The 21,442-nt window shown below is 44.2% G+C and overlaps 1 protein-coding gene across 11 annotated transcripts in view; it reads right to left on the bottom strand.

The window, feature by feature from the left end:
- The window catches only part of DNAH9 (dynein axonemal heavy chain 9), a 313,704-nt gene that overhangs the window by 146,505 nt on the left and 145,757 nt on the right, over positions 1-21,442 (bottom strand). For all 11 annotated transcript variants that reach the window (XR_011523200.1, XR_011523198.1, XR_011523197.1 and 8 more), the window contains 5 exons: positions 19,482-19,655; positions 18,780-18,987; positions 7,711-7,876; positions 5,588-5,690; positions 4,776-5,015 (listed from right to left, as the gene is read on the bottom strand). Coding sequence is in view for 7 of the 11 variants with exons in the window: in XM_070561099.1 (XP_070417200.1) it covers positions 4,776-5,015; positions 5,588-5,690; positions 7,711-7,876; positions 18,780-18,987; positions 19,482-19,655 (891 nt within the window). In the remaining 4 variants the exon portion in view is untranslated. The remainder of the gene's footprint in view (positions 1-4,775; positions 5,016-5,587; positions 5,691-7,710; positions 7,877-18,779; positions 18,988-19,481; positions 19,656-21,442) is intronic.

Here is a 21,442-nt window from a genome sequence, read left to right as displayed (position 1 = left end):
TCATATGAGTATATTTTCTGATAACATTGAAATCAAGCTAGGCATCAATAAAAGAAATATAACTAAAAAATCCCTAAATTTTGGAAAATAAAGTAATATAGTTCTAAATATCCAATGAGTTAAAGAAGAAATCATAGGGGAAATTAAGAAATATTATGAAATTAATGATAATAAAAGTATAACATATAAAAGCTTGCATGATGCAGTGAATGGTATAATTAGAAATAAATTTATAGCCTTAAAATGAATGTTTTAGAAGAGATGAAAGGCTGACAATTAATGATCTAAGTAACCATGTCAAGAAGTTAGAAAAAGAATAAACTAGCCCTAAACCCAAGGAAGTAGGAGATTATAAAGAAAAGAGTAAATATTAATAATATAAAAAACAGATATCAATAGAGATAGTCAATAAAGTAAAAAACATAATATTGATCTACTTTTCAGTTTCTTTTAAAAGACTAGCACAACTGAGAATTCCCTAGTAAGGCTGTTAGACGATAAAAAGAGAAAAACAGAAAAGGCACACATAATCAACATCCAGAATAAGAAAGAGGACATAATGTCAAATACTACAGATATTTAAAAGATAATAGGGTTTTATAAACAATTTTATGCCAATAAATTAGAAACTGGTGATGACTTTGACATCTTACCACAACTGATACATGAATAGAAAATCTGAACTGTCTAATATGTGTTAAAGAAATTGAATTCACAATTTAAAATCTTCCACAAAGAAAACTCCAGAAGGTTTCACTAGTAAATTCTTCCGATATTTAAGGAAGGCAAAATACAATGTTTTACAAAATCTTTCAGAAAGTTGAAAAAGAGAGAATACTTCCTAATGCATTTTATGAGGACTTTATAACCTTAGAATACTAGAAAAAGGAAAATTACAGGATAATATTATTAATATAGATGCAAAAATTATATAGAAAAAGATAGCAAATGTAATCCATCAAAATATAAAAAGTTCTACATGTAACAACCAAGTTGGATTGATTTTAGAAAAGCAAGGTTGATTTAACATTCAAAAACAATCAGTGTAATTCATCACATTTCCAGAACAAAGGAGAAAAAAATCAATATAATTATTTCAACATATACAGAAAAATTATTTGTTAAGTTTCAATATACATTCATGATTTAAACTCTTAGTAAACTACAAGCAGGAAGAAATTTTCTTAATTTGGCAAGGACCATCCACAAAAATCTATAGTAAGCATCATATTTAACGATCAACTATTAAAAGCTTTTCACCCTAAAATTAGGAATGCAACAAGATGCCTCTCCCATCACTTCTCTTCAACATTGTATTGGCAGTTGCAGCCAGCACAGTAAGACAAGAAAAAGAAATTAGAAGATTTAAGGATTGGAAAAAGAGAAATTGTTATTATTATTTACCAACAACATGATTATATATTTATGTACAAACAGGTTATCGAACAAAGATGCAAAAGAATATTTCCCATATGATTCTATTTATATAAAGTCTAAAACTAGGCCAAAATAACATCTGGTGTTAGAAGTCCAGACAGTATTTACCTCTGGGAGGTGGAGGAAAGAGTGAACGGAAGGAAGAGAAAGGAAGAGTTTCAGGGCTGCTGGGAACATGCTACTTCTTGACCTGAATTGTGGTTACACAGGTGTGATGACTTTGTGACAATTAACCGAGCTGTATGCTTATGTCTTGTGCGCTTTTTTTCTTGCCTATTATATTTTAATATTTTTTTTTTTTATAAAAAGAAATTCCATCAGGGCCCCTTAGCGCCACCCACACGCATATCTCAGCCTCTCTCTCCTCTGCTTTCCTGGTATCAGCCGCGTACGAGACACAGAGGGCAGGAGAAACACCAAGCAGAAATCTTGCTTCTAGGACTTTGTGATCTATAGTGAGATGAGCCATCCATTGGAGTTTATAAGCCCTGTTACAGCCACACACTCAGGCTGATGGACAATTAAGGGCTGAGTCAATGTGAGTGTGTCAAGTGCAAACTTTGCGGCATCTTAGATAGTTACGTGTAGCACTGAGACGGGAAAGGTTAATGGTTTCTGCTACTCCAGCACTATCATGTTCTGTCCTGACTGGGGCCGAGTGAGGGAAGCGCAAGGAAGGTCTGAATTATTGAGCCCTGAATCAAGCTGGATGGAGGAAAACAGTGTGTTCTTTAGGCAATGCCTGTCTCCTAGTGGGCATTCAAGCATCCCCTTCATCTCTTACATCAGGCCTCTAGACAAACAGGCAGGAAGGGAGGGAGGCAGGGGGAGGTTGTTATCAAGCTCTGAGCTTGACACTCTCCTCTGGAGGGGGAGTGCGAGGGGCTGTGTGGTTGAAGGCAGGCAGGCATTCCGATGGCAGAGGCAGTTTCCCATGCTTGTGGCAGGTGGCTGACAGCTGGCAGGCTGCAGAGAGGCCTGGCCGGGATACAGAGCCCAGGGGGTTGCCACTCAGGCTGCCTGAGTCAGGCAAAGAAATAGGCCACAGGGAACAAGCGACGTAGACCCCACCTCGCTCTCTATCTCGTCTCCTTGGTTCTTCCCTGGCACTGCACCAGTTGCCACTAAAACAAGGCTGGAATAGAACCGTCCTTCCTCAAGGAGCCTTTGTCACCCTTAATCACCTGCACAGTGAGGCTGAACATTCTAAGTTTTGGATGCCAGCTCTGCTGCTTACCATTACGTGATCATGCTCAAGGTATCTGATTTGTCTGTAGCACAGTTCTGTCAACTCTAAATTGGAAATAATGAGGATTTTGCCCTTTGTGGTTGCTGTGAGGATTAAATTATGAACTAATAGATGCACAGGGCTTATGACTGTGTTCAATAAATGCAGCTATTATTACAGACTAAAGTCAGACTCTCTATGAGGGCCCACTCTGGTCTCAGATTATCTTCCCAGTCTCCTCTCTCACCAGTCCCTCCATATCACTCTCCGTTCCCACTGGGCTGGAATACTTGTTATTCCAGCAACATCGTTTATGCTTTTCTACCTCTATGACCATTGACACTGCATCTACTAGCTGGGAACTTCGAGCCTCTGTAAAATTGGCATAATAATGTGTATCCCACCCAAAGGGTTGTCGTGAAGACAAATTTCAGGCTGTACAGGTGACAAGGCGCCTGTCCAAGCAGCAGCTAGGGCTGCGAGCTTCTGGTAAAAGACTTAATCGCCTCTTCTCCTTTTAGTTCTGCCACCATGAGCAATGTGAATTTGATCAAATGACTTTAACTCCTTTTTCTTCATTTGGAAAATGCGGATGGCAACACCTCTACCTCATGGGGCTGCAGTGAGATTGAAGAGAGGGTTTGTGTGATAAAAAATGTCTTTCTCAATTAATGCTCAACAAATGGCAGACAATAGAGGGTAAGCACAAACTCTGCCATTGTCCGGGCCCGAGGGCCACAGAGCTGCAGGCTTTACAGGCTTGGAGCTGAGTCTTTCTCACTGCCTTAACTGTCTTATGCTTGTTCTCTTCATCACAAGCAAGGACAAGAAGGACAGAACGGTGTGGTGGGAAGGGCTCCAGGCCAGGAACCTGAAGACACAGATTCTAGTTCCGTTTCCTTCACTGGCTCGCTGTGTGCTCTTAGGCAAATCTATATAATCTCTGTTTCCCCATTTTTAGCTGAGTTAATGTTTGGGAGCTGCACGATCCAGGAGTGCTGTCCCAAGCCAGTTTAGATGTGTTCTCAGAGACAGCCCTGCTGTGGGGCTCAGCAGCTCCACCTTCAGCCTAAGCCTTTCTGGAGTACAGCTCTTAGGTCTTTGAACTAATGTTTAGTAGGTTTCTGCTCTTTACAACCCAGAGTCCTGGCTGGAACACGCAGGCCCTATGTGCTCAGGGTCTTGAACTTTGCTGAGATCTGAGGTTCCCCGGAGTCTTACCTGCACAGGTGGAGCCCTGAATAATTAATTCCAAACACATGCGCTCCCTGTGGAAGGTCGTGCCTCACTCCCTGGTCACACTGTCACTTCCCTACAGCTGTGGCCTCTGCTTGGCGTAAACGGCATCCTTCCCTCACTAATGGCTCAGTGCTATCTTGGGGAGGGGCGTCTCTGAAAAGCTGTTTCTGCAGATTCTTGTCCAGGACGGGGGAGTTGTGGACTCCATCATGTGAGGATGCTGTATCAGACCAAGGGGAAGACAGGACCAGGTTTGCTGCATTACCGTCTTGAAGTTTGATAGTAAAGGGCCAAGCTACCAGAAGAAACGGGCAGAGACAGGCCATCACTATTCAGATGAGCAGCTGGAAGGATCTAAAATGGCTTTGGCCTGGAAAAGGACCTGGAATTTTTAGGACTGAGGCATCCCAGGGGATGGCAGATGGTGTCTTAGGATTATTATGACATGACTTCTTCAGGAAGCAGACCTATCCTACACGGTTTGGGGGATATTCTTTTTCACCCCAAGAACAATGGGTGTGCCACCAGAGGCTGCAAAATAGTTTTTCTTTCTTCTGTGCCATTTTCTTTCCTAGGCATGCTACAATCATTATACAATGTTATCTCCAAGATGCTGAGCCTTCTCCTGCCCAAAGGAACCAACTCAGAAATGCATTCTGTTTACTGGGAAATAATTTAATCCACAAACAGAACTTTTGTTGAAGTCCTTCCTCATGGAGTCCACGGCACTCTGTCTACCTGTTTATGTTCATGACTCCACATGAGCTGTGCCTTTGCCTAAGAGTTTTGCGTTAACTATTATTTTACTAAGAATGGAAGGAACTGGATGATGACTAAGCCTTCTAAGGTGATTCGGAGCAGATGGACTCACCTGGAAGATGTTGGCGAAGTCTCTGAGATTGAAGGTGTAGTGGAATTTGATCGCTGTGGGCAGGAATGTGGTGGCGACTTTCTGGTGGAAGGTGAGGGCCAGATTGATCAGCTGGGGGATGGATTTCTGCAACGACGCTGGGAAGTTTCCAAGCTTTAGATGCTGAGTCAGGATGGTGCTGTAGATGGAGGACAGGGCATCTGCTCCCGGAAAGGAAAGGACGAACACACTGAAGTGACGCTGCACAAGAAAACAGAGGCATGTGGAGGAGGCCATGAGCTAGACATCCCTTATCACAGAATAAAAATCATCTTTTCTGGATTTGGATAAAACAACGAAGGATTCTTATACGGGCTTTGAATTCTACATTCTGGTCACATATCTCACACTAAACCTAAACTTAGGTTGAACCTAAAATGACTGGAGGAATAATGGGCTTTGGATCTTTGGTCAAAGATGTCAGCAAGGTGCAGTAGCAGGAGAGCTAAACATGAACTCAGTGAATCTGAGTCCAAATTTGAATATGACACTGAGTATCCATATGACCTTGGGAGAGTCATTTCCTCTCCCCGAGGTTTCTCATTCTGAAGAATGAGTTGAATCAGATGACCTCTATGACCCTTTCCAGCTCTAAAAGCTTCATGACTCTGTGTCTAGGAGTTTTTCTGTCCCCTAGAAATGCAAGTCAGCATCCTGTATGATTTATCACTTTAAGAGGCTGGACAGGGAAGGGCCAATTATTACTTATAATCAAGCAACATCAGCCCTGGTGAGGTAGAATTTTGGACTCTGGTACCATGGCTCCCCCATACCTGAAGTCGTGGGTTGATGGTGAAGCTGCCTGCTGTGGGGTTCATACAGGAAACGTATTGTACATTCATGACCTCCTTTAGGGAGAGCTTGTTCCGGTCATACCTGGAATGGTCAGAGACCACAGGTGAGAGTTGTGTGAGGGCCCAGGCAAGTGAGTGCCTTGTCAGGGCGAGGTGGGATGTGCCCTATCATGGGAGGAAAATCAGGGGCATGTGGCACCTGAGCAAGCAGAGGAAGCCTGTATCTCCAAAAGGAAGGAAGAGTCAACCACATCAAGCGCTGCAGAGAGAATGAGAAAGATGGTGACCCAACGGGGTCTGTTGGACTCACAATATAGACAGTTAGAAGCTGAGCAAGAACAGTTCAGTAAAGTGAAGGAACTAGAAACCAAATAATGATACCAGCTCAACACAAGGTTGACACAAGGGAAGCCATATTGTAGAAAAGAAACCATATTGTAACTTTGAATGACCTCTGACTAACTAACCCAGGCATGCTCTGTAGATTTTGTGGCCCCTCCCAGCTGCTATAAGTCAATAACTTTGTCCTTTTGAGTTCCTTAGGAATGTGATGATCCCCCAGGCAGAGAGCCTACGCTGGTAGCCGTCATCAATGACAACTGAGAGATCAGGGTACAGGGCATTGCTCCGTTCTCCGATCCAGTAAAACAAAGGACTATCAGGAACTAAGACCAGGTGTCTGCCCCACCTGGAGACCAGATGCCTCCCCGAGCTGGAGGCCAGCCCTGTATATAACTGGCCTGTAGTCTTTGTTCTGTAAGATGGTTCTTTTGGACTTTAGTCGGCCATCTCCCCTCTTGCTAGCAAGCTGTAATAAAGTCTTTTCTCTTCTACCACCTTGCCTCCTGACTATTGGCAAGACTTGTGGTGAGCAGAGGAACTCCCTTGGGCAGTAATAATAATAGTGGAATGAGGAGTGAGCGGGAGATGAGGAAGTGGAAAGAGTAAAGACAATATGTAGAGAGAGAGACAAAACAGTAATGATTTTTTTGAACACAATAGAAGAAAGTTATGCAAGTTTAGATACTGAAGTGAAGGAACCACTTTGGAGATAGGGGGACTAGTTGATGAAGTAAGGATTTCCGGAGGTGGGAGGGAGTGGAATCAAGGTGCTGGTGGATCGTTAACTCTTAGAGAAGATGCAACAGGAGGAGGGAGAAAAGGATGCAGTGGGATGCAAATAAGTTTTGTAGACATGGAAGCAAGAAACAGAGATGGCGTCTGTGTTCTTGTGAAGAAAAGATCATCAGCTGAGGTGGGGTGGGGAGTTTGAAAAGAGAGAAGGTATGAAATAGACATTTCTGGGAGTGGAAATGTAAACACACTAAGGCAATATGGTAGAATTTCCAGGAAGTTTCTACTGCCCATTTAAGGTTTCTGCCATGAATCTAAAGTGAAGCTAATTAGCCTGACTTTTTCCAGTGTCATCCAGCTGCTCAAACACAGTGTGGAGATTGTGGATGGTTGTATGTGGCAGGCACCCAACAAAGACACTAGGAATGAATGAAAAGAGACTCAGGTTACCATGCTAATTACAATTCTTGTCTCTGAATTCCTTCTTTGTACTCCCCTCTCTTTCTCAGCAGCCGATTCAATATGAGGTAGGTAAGCCAGAATGGTCTTAAATCACTGACTTGCTTTTTTGTTTTTCTGGCAAGTTCCGGCCTGTTGCCATTAAAAACTACATTGTTGCAAGAGAAAATACCACATTCTGTGAGTTGCTCTGAAAAGACAAAGGCTGATAAGACCCACAGACACTTGTGTACTGAACAGTGTGTTATCATTGAAGTATATGCTCAGCGCTATGGGACCGCAGGTGGTGGGTGGTGAGAGGTTAATTTTGCTTTGGGGGTTTGGAGAAGGCAACTTTTGAGATGAGCTCAGCACCTTCTCTGAGGAAACTCTTGGCGTGGGTATTAACACCCTGTCTGAAAGGGGACTCCAGCAGACAGGACCCCATGATGACTGCGGTTTGCCATGGGATTCTCATCTGGCACCAGAGCTAAATGGTAGTCTGCACCTCCAGCAGAAAAAAGCTTAGCCGTCAGCCCTGCTTTAGGCCTGCTCCTGCCAGCCCAGCCCCTCGGTGTGTGTGCTCTTACCAGTGGCCATAGTCCAGATGCTGCCTGATGATGGTGTGGGGCTGCACGGTCCCGTAGGCATCCACCTCGGGCATGTTCATGTCATCAATGAAGTAGACAAGCTTCTTGTTGCCTGGAGGGCCATAATTTCTGCCAGCCTTCTTTTCTAGAGGCTTCTCCAGGACAGCTGAGGAGAGAGCCAGTCAGTGAGGGAAGGAGGTTCCAACCCCAGATGCCAGTACTAAGACAGTATAGATGTCAAGGACAAGCCACGGTACAGCGTGCGTGTGTGTGCAAACAGCAGCTGCAGCTGCTACTAGATCCAGGCATTCTACAGGACCAGAAGGTGAAGCTGGAAATTACTAGGCAGTGAGGAGGATGGAATCGACCAGGCATTGCACATCTTCCTGTGTGCACTCTGTTAGGTTTTCACAAGCACTTATGATCTCATTTAATCCTTACAACATCATCGCAAGATTAGTTTTATCATCCCATTTTACAGATGAGGGAGCTGAGGCTCAGCAAAGGGAAGCAACTTTTCTAGAGTTGAGCCAGGATACAAATCCAAAGCAGTTAAACCTCAAAGCCCACACTCCTTCCATCAAACTCGTGGTCCCCAGTTTTCTTTGTTTAAAGACTAGAAATGGAAGATACCTTTACAGTCCCAAGGCCTGGTACTCTACCCTCCAAGAAAATCTACAAATAACCAGATCCTGGGGAGAGCTGTCCTCTCCACCCTGGACAGCAGAGGAGCCTGAAGCCTGTGGCTCCCATCCCAGGGCTGGGTAGAGGCCCCTTCCACCCCTGGGCTATAAGAGAGGAATTATTGGATATTTTGTCAACAGTTCTCAGAGAGTTCATCTCTTGGGGTTTTCCCTGAGGGAGAGTAGAAACAACAGCCTCAGAGAATTTCCCAGAAGTTTCCAGTATCGCAAACAGCTCCCCTTCTGCCCTCGGGTTTCAGGCCCCTATCAGAGCATCGCAGTGCCTTTCTGGAGACTAAGTTCAGACTCTCTTCTGGAGATGTTTCTTCCGTTATCCAGCCGGAAGGAAGGAATCAAACAGCACCGTCTCCAGCCTGACAGGACTTGTCTAGAACAAACTTAAGTAATAGAATGAAGATATGTGTACTTTTTTCAATAAAGCAATTAAATATTTATGTATTGCAAGAACCAACACTTTCTATTATGGCTGGAAGCTCTAAGGATCATCTGATTCCTTTTCTTGAAAAACAAGTTTGTAAACAAGGAGAAAGTGTCAATAGACATATGAAGGTGACAGATAGAAAGACAAGTTTCTTCAAGAAGCTTGAATATTCTAATTTTCTGGTCCTGAGTTAAATTAAGTGTTTCAAATATGAATTAAATTTAAATTTAATTAGCATCCAATTAACATACACTATCAACCAATTAATCATCCAACACCTTCTTCCCCCTAAAGATATAACAACTATATACGAGATCTGTCAAAATGAAATATAATTAATGGGATGCCAAGGACATGTTTTTGAGAACAGTGCTTCCAGTAGGAAATTCTCTCCTTAGGAAGACTTGTTTCTCCTCCTCCCCTCAAAGCAGTGATATTCAAATAAACCCCTGGATTAAGCAGACCCTATAATTTGGGTTGATTAAGCTCTTTATGCTTCTAAAGGATTGTTGAGGAGAAAAGCATGTCAGTTAGCAAGAAGTGGCCTTGGAATGCGCCAGATTATCTCAAAAGGATGATGTTAAGTACTCCAGAGAAAGAGAGGACTCCCCTGGGAAAGGCACACACACTTTTGATCCCTTCTTGGCCAAGTTCTGCTCTGACTCACATCCAGGATGGCGTGGTAGTACGTTACTCTGTTTCCAGCCAGAACTGGAGGAGCATAAGCGGGTTTAAGTTTCAGCAAAGATGTTGATATCGAAGGTGCTGAACACATGAGACACATAAAGAAACGTGACCTTCCCACCACATTTCTGGGTTCTGCATTGTTGCAAACAAGTCCTGAGAGTCAAGCCCGCAGCCAGGCCTGTAGCTTCTCTGCACCATCTTACTGAATTTCTCCATGCGGAACAGCTTGGCCTTCAGCTTGTGGCTGCGTGCAGCAGCTCTGGCTGCCCTCGGTTTTTATTCACACCGCTTCTCCTGCACTGTTCCACCACCGTCGTACATTTGAAAAGCAATTTCATTTTCAAAGCTGGTTCCCATTTCTTATGTCATTTCACCACCTCCACTGCTTCCATCCTTGTCAGTCGGCTCTCACCTGGGAACTACGAAATCCTCCCAAATGGTCTTCCTGCTTTTCGCCCTAGATCCCTTCCCTATATTCTCAAAACAGCAAAGTTATCCTTGTAAGATGTAAATCAGATAGTGCCAGTCCCTTGCTTAAAGCTCTCCAGGGGCATCCAATCTAACTTGGGACAAAAGCCAGTCTGGTTACCTCCACAAAACTTGCATCTTGATTTTTCCCTCCTACTGGTCCCCTCTTCACTCCCTCTGCTCCCGCCATCCTGCTTCTGACACACTGGTCACTCGCTGCCTCAGGGCCTTTGCTCTGGCTGTTCCCTCTGCCTGGAATCCTTTTCTCCCTCCTGCCAGCACAGTTTGCTCCCTCACTCCCATCAGGCATTTATTTACTCAAATGCCAGTTTCTCAGGAAGCCCTTCCCTAGCACGCTCCCCCAAATTAAAACCCCCGCCTTCTATTCTTTGTCCCTGCTTCATTTTTCTCCATAACACTTATTACCACTTAATATCCTATATATTTGACTAATTCATCTTGTTTGTTTCATCACCTCTCCACACTCTAAACTCCATGAGGCCAGGAAACTTTCTCTGTTTTCCTCATTGTCATAACCCCAGCATCTAGAACATTATCTAGCACAAAGTGGGGTGCTCAAAAGACGTTTATTAAATTAAGGAATAACAATGAATTTTATTATTACAACAAACCCCAGGAATAGGCAAACGAGGACTTATATCCCCACTTTGTGACTAAGGAAATAGAAGCTCAGCGGGTAAAGGCCCTGCTGGAGTTAGAATCCAGGTCTGTGGATCCTGATTCCAATGCTTCTTTCACATCCCTTGGGGAGAGGGTCCTTGTAGCCCTCACACTCCTGCCCCTCTCTACGGTGGTCCCTGGCCCTCCTGTCCCGCTGACCCCTCTGGCCTCTGAGCTCCAGAGCAGCACATTCACGCATCCAAGGAGCGTTACTAGGAGCCCGCTCTGTATGGAGGACTTCGCATGCACTAGAGCATTGACCCCAAAGGGCGGCCCTATCACATACTGTCATCACCTTAAAAAAAAAAACCTAACAAGTGAGAAAACTGAGGCTTAGAGAAATTAAGGGACGTTATCTGAGGTCATACAGCTACGGAGGGCAACGCCAGGATTCTAACCTGGGCTACCTCAGGTAACCAGTACTGCAAACTACTTCTTAAACATCACTACAACATGGCTTCCGCTCTTGAGAAATGCCCAGTTTAGTTAACTTATTGCCTGACCTTTTTTTTTTTTTACAGAGATCATTAGTAATCCATCATGTCTTACTTTGTACTGACATGATTTGTGTACCTGTGTTTGAGCTATTTTCCTTCTACATTATCTAATTTGTCATGTGTTAAGATGTTTCAGTTATATTGGAAGGGCTTTACATTTATTCTTTAAAAAACTAACATGCTTTGCACGATTATAAAAATAATACATATTCATTATATAAAGATTAAAAAGCATAGAAAATCATGATGAAAACGAAAATTGCCCATAATTCTATCACCTACCAGTAAGCATTACTTTCAATATTTAGGTGTATTTCATCCTAGTCTATTTGTTCTGTTAGATTTTTCCTTTACAAAATCAGAATTATACTGCGTATTCTGCTGATATATATTTTTTTCATTTCACATATTGTAAACACCTTTATATGATAATACATAGCTCCCTAAAACATGATTTTAATTGCTGCATTGTGTTCCCTAATTTAGAGGTACCCACATTTCTGGAATGGTTTCTCTATTGTCTGAAAGCTGTGTTGTTTTCAGTTTGCTTGTATACTTTGAAACTCCCTTCCCCCATTTGAAGCAGAGTGTCTCGCTCACTAGGTGATAAATCTTTGATGATTTAATTTCGTGTGATCTCCTTTTAGGAAGACATGAAGGCATGTGCATGAGCACTGTGTCTCTAACAACACAAGCTTGATGCTCCTTTGAGGCTGAGAGTTTGATCAGCTCTTTTAAGGTCCTGTTCAACGTTAAACTTTTAATGAACAGGTTACAGAGATTGGTTTTACACAAAGACTCAGACATCTGAGCTTCTATCTAATTAGTGTAATTAAGCACTCAAGTATTTGTTGACCTAATAATTCGAATCGCAGTTTGATGGCAAGAGAATTCAGAATTGTGAAGAGCATCATGTTGGGCACACTCTCTTTACACTGCAAATGTAAGCCCATCGATCCCTTGACCAAGTTCTTGGCTTCTCCTTTTCTCTTTCTAAACTATTCTGACTATGCGTCATTGCAAATTCTCTTATTTTAAAAAGTTACTTATATTTTCAAAAGAATGAGAAGACGCTTAAGGTATTTGAATAGACATAAAACAGACCAACTAAAATAAGGACTACAAAGGGGTTCCAAAACAATATAGGAGAAGAAACTTATTTGCACCAGTGAGCTGGGACAACACAGTTACTGTAACCAAATAAAAATCTATCTCCCATTGTCCTCTATGAACTGCCCATTGAAAGCTCAGAACTAAATCTGTGTGTAATTATCGTAGCCATTTCACCCTGAATTACTGGTACAAATCCATTTCTATTTATGTATGGAAAAAGTTTTCCAGCCACTAAATTCTAAAAGGCATATATCATGGATACTTATAAAAGGTATATCAGGCTGCAAAATGGGCATGGTTTTTAGCTGGGATTTTGCAGAAGATACAAAAAGAACTTAAAATTATCTTTTGTCACCCTAATCCTCAACAATATCCAAGGATGGGTCATTAAATTGTAACTCAGTGAAGAGAACGAAAGCAATGCAGCTGGGTTTGTGGAGTTTAGAGAAGCTGGAGGAACAGAGAATGAGCACAGATCTCTGCCTGCCTCAACTTGAGATGCTGGTTATTAATCTGTGCTTTGTGCGGCTGCTGGAGAGTAGTCAATTGAACGCTGAGTGTTTCAATGACCAACCGAAGTGCCTATTTTATTTACTATCAAAGGGAAAGATATCCATATACCCTAAATATCAGAGGAACAGAAGCAATGTTGGCATTCTTTGATGGAAATTAAGATGCATGACTTACAGACTTATCAAAGTGGAAGGCCACTATAGCTTGATGAAATAGGACAGCCTGGCCATTAACTCATTGTGTGAGTTTGAGGAAAGTCGCTCAACACCCCTAAGCCTCATTTTCTCATCTTGTAAAAGGAAAGACTATCATCAGATCTGTGATGGACACCATTTCCAACCTCCTTCTCTTTAGTCACTTTCCAGCTGGGGTGGTCATGTGACACAGTTCTGAACAGCAGGACACAGACATAAGTCCATGGAGCTCCTGGAGAGCTATCATTTCCTGACATGGGCACTAACTCTCCCTTTCATCTTTTTTTCCATTTGGGATGCAGATGTGATGGCTGGAGCAGCAGCCCTTCTGCCACCCTGAGGGAGCAGTTAAAAGAACAAAGATGATAGCATTGATATCATTGAGCCATAGATCTAACAACTGCCTACCTCATGAATTCTTGTTGCACGAAAAAAAAAACTCTGTTTATGTTGCTGTCATCAGACTTTCTTCTCATTGCAGTCAAAAGCATTACTGATACATGTCTCGTTGGGTGGGGAGGACTAAAGGAACTACAGCACAAAGTTTGGCACATTATAAGCACTAAGTAAAGGGAATGTGTTATTTATACTAGCGAGCAACATGAACCCCTTAAAACACAACCCCATTTGTATTGAAAGGATTTCTGAATCTGTGTTAGGAAAGTACGCAATGGAGACCCCAGAGCTGGATGTAATGGGAGAGAGGAGAGATGCAGGGGCCATCAAGCAGCTGCCTCCTCTGTAAAACAACATCTGATGTTAAGAAACATGGCATTTGGTGGACTAGCAGGATGAGTGAGCTGCAAGATAGCCCCCTGGAGACCTCGATGAATTGACCTGCTGGGTGGAGTTATTGCCCATTTGAAAGTCGGAACATTTCTTCCAAAAATATTATTTTTGTTGTTTAGCATAGTTTATGTTAAATTCCCTTTTCAAGCAAAAGAGGTTTGCTTCTGTTCCTTTTGTTTTGGCAGTTGGGGCTTAGAAATTATTGTATAATGTTTATAGATTCTTAAATTTGAGAAGGATTTTAATATGGTTATAAGAACAGCTTCCATTTACTAAGCACTTACTGTGTGCTGGGAATCATTCGAGTGTTTTACCTATTTTATTTTGCTATTCAGGAATGAAAAGAATGGCCTATTGATACACTCAACACCATGGATAAATCTCAAACTCATGCTGAGTGAAAGAAGCCAGACAAAGAAGAGTGCATACTGTATGATACTACTATATAAAATTCTAGGAAATGCCAACTAGCCTGTTGGGAGAGAAAGAAATCAACTGTCGCCTAGGCACAGGGCACGGTGGGGAGGGACGGCACAGAGAGGGGATTCCCGAGGGATGCGAGGAGCTTTCGGAGGTGAAGGATGTGTTCATTATTTCAATTATAGTGATGGTTTCATGGATGGGTAAACATTTCAAAACTTATCAAATTATATACTTTAACATGTATTGTGTATTGTATGTCAATTATAACTCAAAAATGTTTTTAAAGGGAAAATATTAAAACATTATGCTGCCTCTTAGAGGAAAAGGGATAAACGAGCTGTGATTTACTCACACAATGGAATTCTACGCAGTAGTGAAAACCAATGAAACAGATCTGCATGTATCAAAACAGCCAATGATTAAAAAAGTAAGTTACCAAAGGAAGTTACAGTATGATGTATATTTAAAATTTAAATACACACAATAACATTGTGCATTCTTATGAGTACACACATGCATCAAAAGTGTAAACTTGGAAAGATACAAACTAACTTTAGTAGTCAGGTTAGTGAGGGGCAAGAAGGAGGAAGGGATGGGGGTGGTGTGTTGGCTGTACTTATAATGCTAAGATCCATAGCAAAATGACAAAATGTTAACATCTGTGAAATCTGGGTGGTGGGTACAAGGGCATCTGTTATGTTATTTTCTGTACTTTTCTGCACGCTTGAAATACTTCATAATTAAAAAAAAAAGTGTAAGTAATTCTCCATTCCACTCTTAGCATCCAGTTCCCCTTGCCAGGGGCAACTGCTGTTATCAGTTTCTTGTGTGTCCTTCTGGAGATTTTCTAAATATATAAAAGCACAGATGTGTGAGTGTATATATATGTAAATTTTTATATATGTCTTTTTTAAAAAGACACAATTTAGAACACACTATATACATGGTTATGTATCTTGCTTTTCTCACTCAACAAAGCTTTGGAAATAGTTCCAACTCAGTTCATACAGAATTTCCTCATTCTTTGTAATGCTCAGCATTCTGTCATATGGATAATTAGGCTATTTCCCATCTTTTGCCAGTACAGACACATTATAAGCACACATTTTGCACATCTGTCTGGGTGTACTACCTGCCATTTAAAGCAGACTACACCACAACGCATTCAATCTTTCTTAATTACGTGGGGTCTTAAGCACAAAGAGCAATGAAAATGCTGGGCTGCAGAAAGAGCAATGGGCTCGTGAGTTGGGTGGGACAGTGATGTTGGAGTAGCTACCCTTTGAGCTCCTGTATTCCTTTTTTAGGTTTTCTATTTCTTGGATATTGGGTTTCCGGCTCCCACTTTCTAATTTTTGGTAGTGATCTTTCTCTTGCCATTTTGCTGCTTCTAACATGTTTTAGGCTAAGGAGCCAAATAATCAAAGTTGTTTAGACTGTGACTAAAGTAAGAGGACTCAGCAGTTTTCAGAGTCACGGGAACGAGCTTTGCTGTGTGGATGTTGCTACATACCGGCCGGCGACTCTGGGGCTTTGGGTTACTCCCCAATTCCTAGTCGATTCTGGACGGGCGACTATATAGGACAGCTGCTTCATCCATCACCTGGTGTTGGAGGAGGAACGGGACCCAGAGGCCACTAGGGAGTTAACAAGAGGCAGAAACTGCTGTGTTTTGGTGTATGTCCAGCTGCAGTGAGGAGCCAGCATTCATCCTGGCTCTGTTTGACAGCATTCTGTGACTTTTTTGAATAATTCTCTGTGTTCCTACAGGAAGGATGGAGAAAGTCCTCCAGGTGAGGGGCCTTGAGTCAGAGCGAGAGGTCCGGGCAGTGTAGGAAGCTCACCTCCTTCTCTTCGGCTATGAGGTTTTACTCTCTACTGAAAGTATATTTTACATTACAATAGGATTTTAGAGAAGAATTTCTCTAGAATACTCAGTATCTAGAATACTAGCGATAATAGTAATAATATCAAATATTTACTGCCGTTTCAGAAGTATTTTCTTACGAGGGAGAAGGGTAGTCTAGTGGTTAAGAGCACAGGCTCTGAAGTCAGACTGTCTGGGTTCAAACCCTGGCCCCACCACGTACTGTGTGGCTGAGGGGAGCTTATTTAACTCCTCTGTGCCTTGGTGTTCTCATCTATAACACGGGGATGATACGACTACTCACTTCCCAGGGCTGTACAAGATTAAAGGATTAAAAAATGTGTAAAAGTCCAATCTCAGGTGAGTGCCTGACACGTACTTAGTGAATGCTTGATAAATGTCAGTTATTATTATTATTAATATTATTATTGCAGTTGTAGCAGTATTAAGAATTGGAGTAAATGGGCACAGAGCTGGTAATCAGATCAGTCATTGGACTCAAGGCTTGTAAATCAGTGTGGAGGGATATCTTTCCACGAACAAGAAAGAGAAGCTATGTCAGGCAGACCAGTGTTAAGATGTGAACCAGCCAGGCATGTGAAGTCTGTTTACAGCCACTGCTGGGCACTAATGCGATGGTGCCAGGCCATGATGGAAGGTTACGACATTGCAAGGCACGATGGTAGTTGAGGTCTCAGAGTAAAGATGCAGCCAGCAGTTTACTGGAGCTGCCTCTTCAGAGCTGACTGCTAAAACTGACAAAGTTTTGAAAGCTGGTTGCTAACACAGCCATTATTTAAAAAATAAATTAGATAAACCTACAGTTAAGAAAATTATCTTAAAAGCAAAGGTGATAAATATTCAAAACTCATCATATCCAAATTATTCTACCACATTTTACATTATCTTTGCTCATGAGGTTATTGTCATCTGTTGCATCTGGAAAGTGGAAGTACCATTAGTGATGGGCTGCTGGGCAGCTCTTCCTGACTCCATGTTCACCGACATTGCAGCGGTCCCCGAAATTGGTCATGGTGGGAGTACTTACACTGCAGAAACTGGCAAACATATGGACCAGGGCTTGTTTGTTTTGTTGATTGCGTAGACGTAAGAAAATGCTGAGAAAAATTTAATAATACAGACTCAACTTAAAAGGGTATCATGCCTGTAGCTGTCAGCATTGCACAGAGCACAAAAAAATTGATGTCTTCTTTCAGTATTCAAATAGAAGATTCTCCCATCACTGACAAACCAGTGGAGTTCTGACACAAGTCTTCATCATTTCACTTGGTTTTACCTGTTAAGGTTCCGGTGGGAACTACTGTCAATTGCTGGATTGGGACTGAGGTGTGAACCATTTACCAGCCCAGCAGGGGATGAAGCCCAGATGCTAATTTGACCAAGGTGGAGAAGTCTCTCTGTCACTGAGGGGGAGACAGGGGACAGCAAAGACTTCCGTCAACAAGCATCAGGTGCTTAACTGCTACGTGAGGTCGAGATCAGAGACAGTGCCGCTCCTCATTTGCCTCTCACACTGAAAAAGCTGGCAAAATGGTGCCGAAAGAAGGTGGGAAGTGAGCTGTTCTCTCACATGGAATTGGAGAAAGTAGAGCGCTGGTAACACCACGCTTGTTGACCCTGGGGTTCACACTGGGCAGGGGCCACAGAAGGACCAGAGAAGGTAAAATGGTTCAGACTGCAAGTGGTGATCAAAGGAAGTCTGTTTTGCAAGCCTGCCAGCCTGAGGCCTGGATGAGGTAGGTGGAGAGGAAAAGGACCAGACTCCCTTCTCATGTTAGAAGCTGTGGCTTGTAACTTACCAATCGGCAAGCACTCATAGGGAATCCTCACTATGGTAGAGCGTGCCTACTGGGGGGTAGGATGCAGTGGTCTCACATGGGAAAGCCCGGGCCGAGTCTCAGAGAGTGGAGCAGGGCTGTGACAGCATGAGACGCAAGAGCAGGCAGTCTCCCCAGCTCTGCCACTCTCCTCCTCCTGTTGGGAGGGTGGCTTGGCCGCTTCCTCTAAACGAAGCTGTTTCTAGGGTTAATGTGTTGAGTGTTTATATTAAAAAGGGGACTCTACTGTAGGTAAGGGTCAAGGAAGAGGGGAAAACACCTTCTGTAGTGAGCCTCTGACCTGAAGCCACACCCTAGAGGGCTCCTGTCCACTCTGGACCCGGGCGCATAAACTCCCAGTGAAAAGCACGCCCCACGTGGTCAGAAAGCTGGATGTGCCACGACAGCCTTGCCGCTCAGTGGTGACCTTGGGCAATCATGTACTTTCACCTGAGCCTCAGTTTCCCCATCTCTAAGATGTCTGTAAGAATGAAATGATCTCGAGAGACACATCTGCTGTCAAAAGTCTACAAGTCCACGCGAATCTCTCAGTGGGTTCTCAGCTTTCTCCGTCCTCAAGGTGCTGACCTGCTCTGTGTTGAACTCCCAGCCCTGGAGGAACCTGCAGTCCAGGGAGGAAAGTAGGGAGAGAGGATGGGGAAAAAGGGCAGTGCTAAGGGTGCTGGAGAAGTGGGACAGAGGTGCTGTAGGAGAGAAAGTAGGAGAGAGAAGGAGAATGTGAGAGGAGATGCACAGTGCTGGGCACGGGGGACATCAAGCCAAGTAGGTGCCTCACCTCTGCTCCAGCTCCATGTCAGGTGACCCAGACACTCAGACACCCCACCCTCTCCTCCATGTCCTCTGGGCCCCTTACCCTGCAGCATCGCCGATGTGGTGTAGTAGTTGAAGGGCACGTTTTTCACCAGGTATTCCTCGGCACTGAGGCTGGCCAGCTTAGCTCCCACCAGCACGGACTTGCCGGTGCCGGCGGTCCCCACCAGCATGACCGGCCGCTGCCGCTCCATAAGCTGCTCCAAGAAGTAGCACACTCGGATCGTCTCGCTCGTGTGCACCAAACAGGCCTGGAATGGGAACACAATGAGCGTGCCAGGGGCTCGTGGGAGAAACAGATGCATTGCAAAATGTTCTGGAGCATTTCAGAAGAGGGAGTTCTGCTGTCACGGTGGAGCCAGCTCACCGCCTTGGGCAGGAGTGCCCGCCTCAGTATCCACAGTAAGACCATCCTATACACACATTCTCTGGGTAGAGAGCATCCCCTCCCTCCCCGACCGGCTCTGTCTGCATCCCTATGGTCTCGCTGACGCACTTTAGAACCTTCTGCCCCTGCCATCTTCCCCCCTCTTTCCCCACGATGCCAGTGGGGCCTGGTAATTAAGTTATCTAGCCTTTAGGGGATGTCGTGACTTCACTGCACTATGATTTCCTCTGAAAAGGAAAAGGAGATGACTAGTTCCTGGCAAGGTCAAAATACTTGAAGACCAACAAGAGGCTTCAGCTAGAGCTGCTGCATATCCTTGGGGTGACTGCATGTTGTCGGTCACTCAGCCACACTCACCTGCAAAGGCAACTCAGGGTCAAATTCAAACTGTGGGATGAGTGTGGACCACGGCTCGAACTTCTTGGTCTCCGGGTCTATGTAATAGTCAAAGACGGTTCCCTGGGAAGGAAACTTGACTGTCTTGAACTCGGTCAGCCACCATTTGCTGAACTCTGCCTGGTAGTCCACAAGCTGCCAAAACAAAGCAGGTCAGGGGCAAGGCTCTCCAGAGCTTGAGAAGCCTGGACACGCTGCCCTGGCATCAGGCAGAAGGGCAGGAGGCGGAACACGAAGTGCTCCTGCCCGTGCAGGCTGGCCTAACAGGCCAGCTCCTCCAGGAAGGACGCTGGTCCCCCGAGGATCAACCCCAACCAGGCCCAGCCACCCAAGGGCCTCCCTTGAACATGTATGAGTGTCCCTGCTTGACCCTCACTGAGCCTCTGTGGCACTGGCACATGTCAGAGCCATGGCGGGGGGAGGGGGTGGGAGGGAGGCATAAGAACACGGAGGACAGAGGGAGCCTGCAACCACAAGATGGGCGAGCGTGGCCAAAACTCCTGGAAAGACAGATCGGGCCCTATCCTGGCAGACTGCTGAGACTCTGAGCAACGTCCAGGAAGGCAGTCAGGGACAGAATGAATGAACTGGTGACTGTTGACACCTGGGGGCACAGGGTGGTTGAGTGAGAAGAGCCTCAGAAGGGGAGGCAGGCACACAACCACGGGCAAATCATTTCTTTCTGTGGTTTAGTTTCCTCATCTGTAAAATGAAGATTCTAGAAAAGAGGATTTCTAAGTTTCCTTTAAGAACTAAAATTCTAACATCTAGGAGCAGCCGAGACAAAGCTACAGTGGTCTTTCTGACAGAAGTAGGTAGAGACATAATTTACATGCATCCATATTAGATCCGAGCTCTGGAGGACAGGGCTGTGTGCCCAGTGTACTCAAACTGTCTTCCTGTGTCCAAGCTGAACACGCCAGTGCGTGCACGCCTCCCCCTCAACATACCTGCTGCCACTGGCAACCCTCTGGGGGAGCAAACCCGCTCTTCGAACACACAGACCCAGGAAAGATCCCACAAAGAGGCCCACACTGGGCATTTTAGGAAACGTTCCTGGAGGGTAGGACAAAGATGGAGTCCAAAGGCAGGACAGACCGGGGAGTGGGCACACGTCAATGGACCTGGCCCTGGAGGGAATGGCACTCCTCGTTTGGCTGTCTACTAGGTAAGTGAGATTGAATTCTTTTGCCTTAAAGTGAGAACGGAAACAGGCCCTGAGGTAAGGACCAATTTGTTTGCTGTTCTTCTTCTGATCTGAATTCAGATTAAGGGGACACTGTGTCTTCTCAATACTGTTCTGTGCAATCAGAAGTCTTAGAAAAAGTTTCCATTTTTAACTGATGAATAAATTCTTGAAGGCCTTTAACTTCCTATGTAAACCAGATTTTAGGTTTCCATGGAAAATCTGAGACAAGGGCCAGCTTTAGAAAGAAGGAGGTCGGGTGGATCTTCTTTCCTCACTCCCAGTTCCACCTTGAGCCACCCGGTCAGCTTCTTAGCCAAGCCGTCAGCTGGACTGTGCCATCACTGTCTCGCCCTCCTGTAGGCTGGCCCTTGACCTCGCCTTCCACTGCCACTGAACACTGTAAAGACAAGGTCACCTCTGCTGATTCATCCGGTGGCCCTTTCTCAGTTCAACTCTTTGGGTGTCTCTTCAGTAATGGCCTTAATGAAGAGGCCGCTTCTGAAATCCTCGTCTCTTTTGGCTTCCGACAAATCTGTGGTCCCCTTCCTGCCCTTTGAACTTGACAACACTAAGGCTCTACCGGTATACAGCAGCCGAGTGTGGAAGGCAAGATCACCTCATCTGATCCTCACATTGCTCTAAGTTATCCTGGCTACTGAAAATTATTTCTATTTTATATATGAAAAGACAATAGCTTAAAAGTTTCCACTTCTAGAAGGAGAAGGTAGACCAG

This window comes from Equus przewalskii, chromosome 10 (genome assembly GCF_037783145.1).
Source record: "Equus przewalskii isolate Varuska chromosome 10, EquPr2, whole genome shotgun sequence".
Classification (NCBI taxonomy): Eukaryota; Metazoa; Chordata; class Mammalia; order Perissodactyla; family Equidae; genus Equus; species Equus przewalskii.
The sequence above is the reverse complement of the archived record's forward strand: the minus strand, read 5'-3'. Positions and strand labels throughout refer to the sequence as shown.